Source organism: Rhagoletis pomonella, unplaced genomic scaffold (genome assembly GCF_013731165.1).
Source record: "Rhagoletis pomonella isolate Grant_MI unplaced genomic scaffold, Rhpom_1.0 Rhpom_scaffold_07986, whole genome shotgun sequence".
NCBI classification, from domain to species: domain Eukaryota; kingdom Metazoa; phylum Arthropoda; class Insecta; order Diptera; family Tephritidae; genus Rhagoletis; species Rhagoletis pomonella.
The window spans coordinates 1-7,452 of NW_023466514.1; the positions used below are offsets into that span (position 1 = coordinate 1).

Here is a 7,452-nt window from a genome sequence, read left to right on the forward strand (position 1 = left end):
AATATAAATATGCAAGTTATCAATTTAAACAATTCAATGTCATACATTGTGCACTTTTGCGTTGTGCCAAATTACAATTTTAAGGAATTCAATTTTGTGAAAGGTGCATTCTTGCGTTGTGTTAAACGACATTCTTAACTCGTTTAACTATCCTGCCGCCCCTAGACGCGTTAAGCGGATAGACTACTCTCCAACTCCCGTAGCTTTCGGATCGCCTCCTTAACCAGACTCCGTGTCGCCCTGCCCCGAGGTGCTATGTTACGCACTATACGTGCGGTATGACGAACCTTCTTTGGGTGCCGGAATTTTTGAGGCTGCTGATATGCGTTGGAGGTGACTCCATTGCGGGGCGGTCGGCGCAAGCGGTAGGATGCGGATTTGGATGGTGCCGAGATTGAGCGTCGAGCCGATGTTGAGCGTGGCGCTGAAGCTGGAGCTGAACGTGGCGGTGGATGTGCTTGGGAGGTGTTCTTGCGGTGAAGAAGGGTGTGATGGCGTTGGGCGCAAAGCTTGCATACGCCAGCGGAGGGACATTCACTGCTGTGATGTGACAGCGCAAGACAGTTGGTACAGAAGTGGTGTGCACGAGCGATCAGATAGCGTTGCGCTGGCTGCATTGCGCGAAATACGTGGCATACGCGCAGGGCATGATGACGTGCGCACAAACGGCATCGCTGATAGTCCGCTCCTTCGTCGTCGGGCTGAGTGTCCGGAACCGAATCAACAACCATGGCCTCTGGTTGCGGTTTTTGTACAATACGGGGTGCCGGGGTTGGACCACCGCTGCTAGCTCGCGGTTTGGGTGCAGGAATGCTGCTGCTACTGCGCGGTGTAAGTGTCGGGCCACCATTGTTGCTTCGTGGCGCAGGTTTCGGGACGCCATTAGAGTTGCCGTTCTCCATCTGTAAGTAAGCCGGTGAAATACGATTTTCAGTGGGGAGTCTACAAGACAGTTGAAGAAACGTGAGATTAGAATATTTTATTCAGATACACAGAGATTTAAATTCATTTGAGATAAGAGAATCTGTTATCATGAAAGTGCTTAAAGGCTTTAACAAGTGCTACTTTGGAGAAATCAGAGGGGGGGCGTCACCAATTGGTAACGGGCATATTTTGACTATGGGGCGAGTAAGGGTGCCAGATTGAGTGCGTATATCGACAACTCGAACATGTCCGTCTTTGCCGGGATGTGACCTTTCGATGCGGCCTAGACGCCATTCAGTGGGAGGTAAAGTATTGTCAACAATAAGAACGCAGTCACCGACTTTCGGTTCTGCCTGGGTATTTTTCCATCTATATCTCTTCTGTAAATCCTTGATATAATCCTCTTTCCACCTTCGACTAAACTCGTGATGTAACACCTTCACTTTTTCCCACCTATTAAGGAGGGACAGATGGCTGTGGTCGACTTCAGGGAGTGCTAAGAGGGGGGCGCCTCGTAAAAAAGTGGCCAGGCGTAAGCGCTGTGAAGTCTGTGGGGTCTTGGGATAGAGCAGAGATTGGCCGGGAGTTTAATACGGCCTCTATTCTGACTAACAGGGTGGTGAACTCTTCAAATGTGAATTTGCTGGGTCCAGCAGTCCTTTTGAGATGCATTTTGAAACTTTTGACTGCGGACTCCCACAAACCGCCCATATGGGGGGCTCCTGGCGGAATAAATTCCCAGTTGATGCCTTGAGGTGAGTATTTCTGGATGACGTCTTGAGATACCTCCTTCAGAAATTCGATGAACTCCTTTTCGGTTGCTCGTTTGGCCCCGACAAAGGTTTTGCCATTGTCGCTCATCATCTTAGCGGGATAACCCCGTCGTCCGACGAAGCGAGCAAACGCAGCGAGAAATCCGGCAGTGGTCAGATCGGAACACAGCTCGAGGTGGACTGCTTTTGTAGTGAAACATACAAAAACAGCCACATAGCCCTTCACCAACGTGTGCGATCTTAGCATTGAGGCCTTTATCTGGAAAGGTCCAGCAAAAGCTACGCCCGTTATAGTAAAGGGCGGAGCATACGTGCATCGTTCCGAGGGGAGGGCCGCCATTATTTGCGATCGCGTTTGCTGCTTGTGGACCGTGCAACTTTTACATTGGAAGATGCATTTTTTTATGAGGGGCTTAAGCCGAGGGATATAAAATTCCTGCCTTATGACTTGCTGCATGAGACGAGTTTCTGCATGGAGGAGCAGTTCGTGCAGAAAGCGGGTGAATAGGATGGCGAACCGGGATTTTTCGGGAATAATGATGGGATGTCTTTCATTATAGCTCAAAGTGGCGTGAGCTAATCGACCATTCACGCGGAGCAACTCGGTTTTATCTAAAGACGGGTTGAGGGGAAGCAGAGGACTCCGTTTATCTATGGGTTTGGAGTTTGCTAAACAGGCCTTTTCCCGAGGAAAGTAGCGAGATTGGGTCAAAGCTAGGAGCCTGTATTTGCTATTACGGAGGTCATCATGGGAGAGAGAGATGGGATTATTTGACCTAACCTGTCTGACTCGGTCTCGAAGACACTGTATAAATTTAAAAACATACGCCATAACTCTAAGTGCGCGGGGAAACGAGGAGAAGCGATCAAGGATATCGTGATCTTCCTCTGTGGCATGTAATGCCTCGACTCGGCGCAATTCTGGAGGGGAGATATTTCGGGTGGCCGGTTTTGGCCAGGCTTCGGGTGGGCTTAATAGCCATTCCGGTCCATGCCACCAAAGCGAAGAGGCCGCTAAGTCCAGGGGTCTGCATCCTCTGGTGCCCAGATCTGCGGGGTTGTCTCTGCTGCCCACATGCCGCCAGGTGGCGTTTCCGACGAGATCTAAAATTTGTGCCGTGCGATTGGAAACGAAGGTCTTCCATGAATGAGGGGGTTTTTCTAGCCATGCCAAGACGATCTCGGAGTCAGACCATAGTGTCAGTTTCCTCTTAGATAGGTCGAGTTGTGACTGCACTACGGCGACCAGCTTCGCTAGGAGAAGGGCGCCGCACAATTCAAGTCGGGGTAAACTGGTGGTTCGGAGAGGCGCTACTTTGCCTTTGGAGACCAGCAGATGAGAAGAGGTCCTGCTACCATTCGTGGTTCGCACATATATGTTAGCGCAGTATGCTTTCTCGGAAGCGTCGCAGAAGCCATGTAGCTCGACTTGGTCGGCTGGGACAAAATCTACCCATCGGGATATTTGGATGCTAGAAATGGCTTGGAGATTGGTTGCAAATTGCATCCATTTCGTCAGACGAAGGGGCTTGACCTGGTCATCCCAGTCAGTTCCGTCCAGCCATAGTTCTTGTAGCAGGATTTTGGCTTGGATCATTATGGGCGTAAGCCATCCTGCGGGGTCAAACAATTTGGCAACTGCCGAGAGGATTTGTCGTTTTGTACTGGCGGATGACGCTGGGATGGAATCAACGGTGTACGAAAACGTGTCGGTTAGAGCGTTCCACTGAATCCCGAGCGTTTTAGTGGTGCTTGTTGTTTCAAATTCTAGGAAGTTTGTATCAAGCAGGTCGTCTTTGTTGATGTTTTTCAAAATTTCAGGGTGGTTGGCTGTAATCTTTTTAAGTGGGAAGCCTGCCGAATTGAGCGCTTGGATGACTTGAGCGAGGGATTCTTCGGCTGAAGGGAGATCATGACCACCGGAAAGTATATCATCAACGTACGTTTCATTGTTTAATATGGGCACCGCTAAGGGGTACGTGGTTTGCACGTCATCTGCGAGCTGGTGGAGGGTACGTATGGCGAGGTAGGGTGCGCAATTCAGACCAAACGTGACAGTTTTCAACTTATAATCTTGTATTTGGCTATTTGTAGATGGTCGAAATACGATTCGTTGATAGTCTTGGTCGTCTTTGTGTAGCAGTATCTGTCGATACATTTTTTCGACATCGCCGTTGAAGACAAATCGATACATACGCCACTTGAGGATCAATAACATCAAGTCGGGCTGGAGGGTTGGTCCGGTGTAAAGAACATCGTTCAGGGAATGTCCGGACCCCGATTTCTTCGGAGCATTGAAGACGACTCGGACTTTGGTCGTTCTTTTTTCGGGTTTTATAACCGCGTGATGTGGGAGGTAGAACGACCAATATTTGCCTTGAGAAGATATCTCGTGGGAAGTTGTTTCTTCCATATGGTTGAGGGTGAGATATTCGTTTAATACATTTTCGTAAAGTGATTTTAGATCGCCTTTTCTGAGCAAATTTCTTTCCATGCTCAGGCACTGTTGGAGGGCGGGGGTGCGAGACGGGCCAAGGGAGATAGGGTCTGGGAAGCTTGGCTTAAAGGGCAGTCTGACTACATAACGACCATCCGCTGCTCGTGTGGTGGTGGACTGATAGAATTTTTCACAGTTTTCATCATCAGGCAAAGTGAGCTTGGGTTTCGGAACCTCTTCTAGCTCCCAAAACTTTCGCAGCTGGGAATCTAAAACCTCATTGGAGATCGGTGCAGCTTGAGTGGAGAAACAGGCTATTTTTTCGGGAAACTGACCACTTAAGATCCAGCCGAATATGGTGTTTTGTGCAAGCAAATTTTTGGAAATTTTTTCAATGCCTTCCAGCATTATTTCAGGAATGAGGTCACTGCCAATGACCAGATCAATTTGGGACGGAGAGTGGCAGTTAGTATCTGCTAGCTGGAGGTGAGACCATTTTTCTCGTTGTTCGAGAGTTGGCTGGAATTTGGGAAGCATTTTCGTCAACTGTGGCAGGACTATTGCTTGAGCCTTTATTTTCGTGGTCAAATCTGCGGAGGCTAAGATGAGATTGCATAGTTTGTTCGAAGTCTGAACAACTCTTCCTCCCATGCCAGAAATTTCAAAGTTAGAAGCTTCGTATGGTAGCCTTAGTTTATTTTGGGCTTTGGAGGAAATAAAGGTTCGTTCCGAACCCTGATCTATGAGAGCTCTGAGTTTGAAGATCTCGCCCTTGTGCTCAACTGGAACTATTGCTGTTGGGAGGAGAATCTTGCTCTCATTTTCCGAGTAGAAGGACTGTACTCTTGCTCTGTTTGAGCATGAAGGCTCCTCATGATTTGTTGCCGACCCAGCCGGACTTTGTGGGTTGGAATTAGCGGGCGTCGTCAAAGCGACCTGAGATGTCGTTCTTTGTGTTCGAGACTGCTGTCTTGGAGGCATGGGGGGCGTGTCTTCATGAAGCATTGAGTGATGCCGTTCTTGACAATGGGAGCAAGTATATTTACTTGAGCAGTCTTTTATCAAGTGGGTCTGACATAGGCAATTAAAACAGAGGTTGTGTTCTCTCACAAACTTTCTGCGATCCTGAGTTGGCAGTTGACGAAATTTGGAGCACTGAGAGAGAGTGTGTTGAGGTTTATTGCACATTGGGCATTTGTATGGTTTTGTGCGTTGTTCCGTCATGTGCGCTCGGATTTGGCAAAAGGAGTTGTTGTGAGAGTTCTGAGAGGTGGGGGGTTTAGGGAATGGCCTACTGTTAGGGGGGGTTGGCCTCGAGTAGCCTATTGTCGAAGGATTAGTCCGCGGAGGTTTGGGTGCACGAAATTGATCTACCCTTTCAACCACCTCGTATCGAGTAGTGAGGAACTGGTTCATTTGGGACCAGTTCGGGAGGTCTTTCCTGGAACTGAGGGACTGCTCCCATAGGGCCACGGTGTTCTCAGGAAGCTTGGAGGTAACCAGGTAGATCAGAATGGGATCCCAGCTTTCGGTGGAGACTTGCTGGGTGCCTAGAATCTGGAGACAGTTATTCACCGATGATTGCAGTCTCTGTATGTCTTCGCTATTTTCTATTGGGATGGGTTTTAGATTCATAAGGATGCGGATTTGGTTATCTACTAAAACCCGTTTGTTTTCATAGCGAGCTTTTAGTGCTTCCCATGCCAGCTCGAAATTATCGTCACTCAGAGGGAATTGTTTAACTATTTGGGCAGCTTTTCCTTGCGTTTTGTACCTGAGATGGTACAACTTCTGCGCCTTAGTGAGCTTAGGGTGATTTATATAGACCGCCGTGAACATATCACGGAAGGACGGCCATTGCTCATAACCCCCATAAAAGGTTTCGGTGTCGCAAGGTGGGACGTTTAAGCTTATGCCTGAAGTTTCCTGAGGAAGTGATGTACTGGCTTTGGGAGTGGGACTTGTGGTTTGTGCTACTAACTGGAGTTGGTCTCCGATTTGGGCTTTTGTTTCTTCATATATAATCAAACATGACCTATATTTACTGTAGGCAGACGCTCTAAAGTCTTCGGGGAGGTCATGTTCTTCAATTTCCAAAGTCGAATCAAAGGCGTTTTGAACTCTATTCCAAAAGTTTTCTAGGCTCTTGTCTTTTATTTTCAGTACAGACTCAGTATTTTCTTCGATCGGGGCTGATCTGAATCGGGCGCAGTAATCCATCAAATTATCTGTCTCCGATATGAACTTAGTACATATGACCGATTGTTTTGCCTTTTTTGGCTTTCCGCTTGTACGCGTAGAGCGCTGAGATTCCGCGGGGGTCTCGAGAATTTTTTCTTCTTCGCTCATTCTGGGACTTTTTGGCTTATCTTGAGTGCTAGTGAGACCTAGCATTCGAAGTCGAATGAGCGGACCTAATTAAGGTTGGGATGTGGGGGTGATCAAATACAATCGGGGCTTTACTGTGCGGTCGCAAATAATACGGTTTGAATTAATCACAGGGGAGCGCCTGGAAACCAAGAGAGTGTGGGAAAACTAATAAAGCTTGACCCTGTTCACGCAAACCACAAATGGAGATAATTTGAGCGCAAAATGTATGATTACCTATATAATGGACTGTATTTTATCTTTTCGAGCACTGTAACTGCCTTGCCTTTTTTTTATGGGTATTTGTTGTAGGGAGTTCACTGTACGTTATTTTATTTACTTTGTACCGCACTTTCTTTTATATGTCCAATACGTAGTTGGGTGTGTGTATCAATGTATGTATATATATATATATAGGGATTACTAAACGAGGGGTTAGTTATGTATTCCCAGCTATAATTCCTTGTATGTTTGTTTGGGATTAACTGATTAGCCGCTGTATATACTATGAGCTTTGGTATATGTGTATATATATATGTACGCCAAGTACTATTTGCTTGTATGCTACAGAATGTTATGTGAAGTACATATGTATATGTATTCTTGCAAAAGTCTTTGTGTGGGTAAAAAATTCGTGAAAATTGGCGCAAAAAAGGTAAAATTGGCGGGAAAAATGAAAATATGGCGGGAAAATTGAAAATTTATGGCCCGAGCAAGGGAAAATGTATGACTTAATGCTGGCGCTTACTAAACATACAAGGAATTATTTTCTGCCTTTTTTAATCTTTGATTCACCGCAGGGTTAGTAAAAAATTGATTTTTACTCACGGTTTTGCTGGGGATACTTGGTTTTGGGGTTATGGTATTCCACCGGTGCGGCTCTCTGTTGGCGCCGAAGGACCAATATTAAGGGGGGTCGGCTCCTCTTTAGGCTGCTGAGGTCCGGGCGTG

At 47.0% G+C, this 7,452-nt stretch overlaps 1 protein-coding gene across 2 annotated transcripts; it reads right to left on the minus strand.

The window, feature by feature from the left end:
* Positions 1–29: 29 nt before the first annotated feature.
* Positions 30–7,442, minus strand: LOC118755937. Of its 2 annotated transcripts, none has more exons than XM_036490729.1 (2): positions 7,330–7,442; positions 30–902 (listed from the first exon to the last, which is right to left on the minus strand). In XM_036490729.1, exon 2 carries the CDS (start codon positions 900–902, stop codon positions 171–173), a length of 732 nt encoding a protein of 243 aa, XP_036346622.1. In that variant the 5' UTR covers positions 7,330–7,442; the 3' UTR covers positions 30–170. The 2 variants fall into 2 exon arrangements, with proteins under 2 accessions (XP_036346622.1, XP_036346621.1); XM_036490728.1 differs by having other exon boundaries at positions 30–942.
* Positions 7,443–7,452: the final 10 nt, after the last annotated feature.

Bases quoted from the DNA above. Each gene is read 5' to 3' on its own strand.
- LOC118755937 (XM_036490729.1), bottom strand. From the start codon at position 902: ATGGAGAACGGCAACTCTAATGGCGTCCCGAAACCTGCGCCACGAAGC.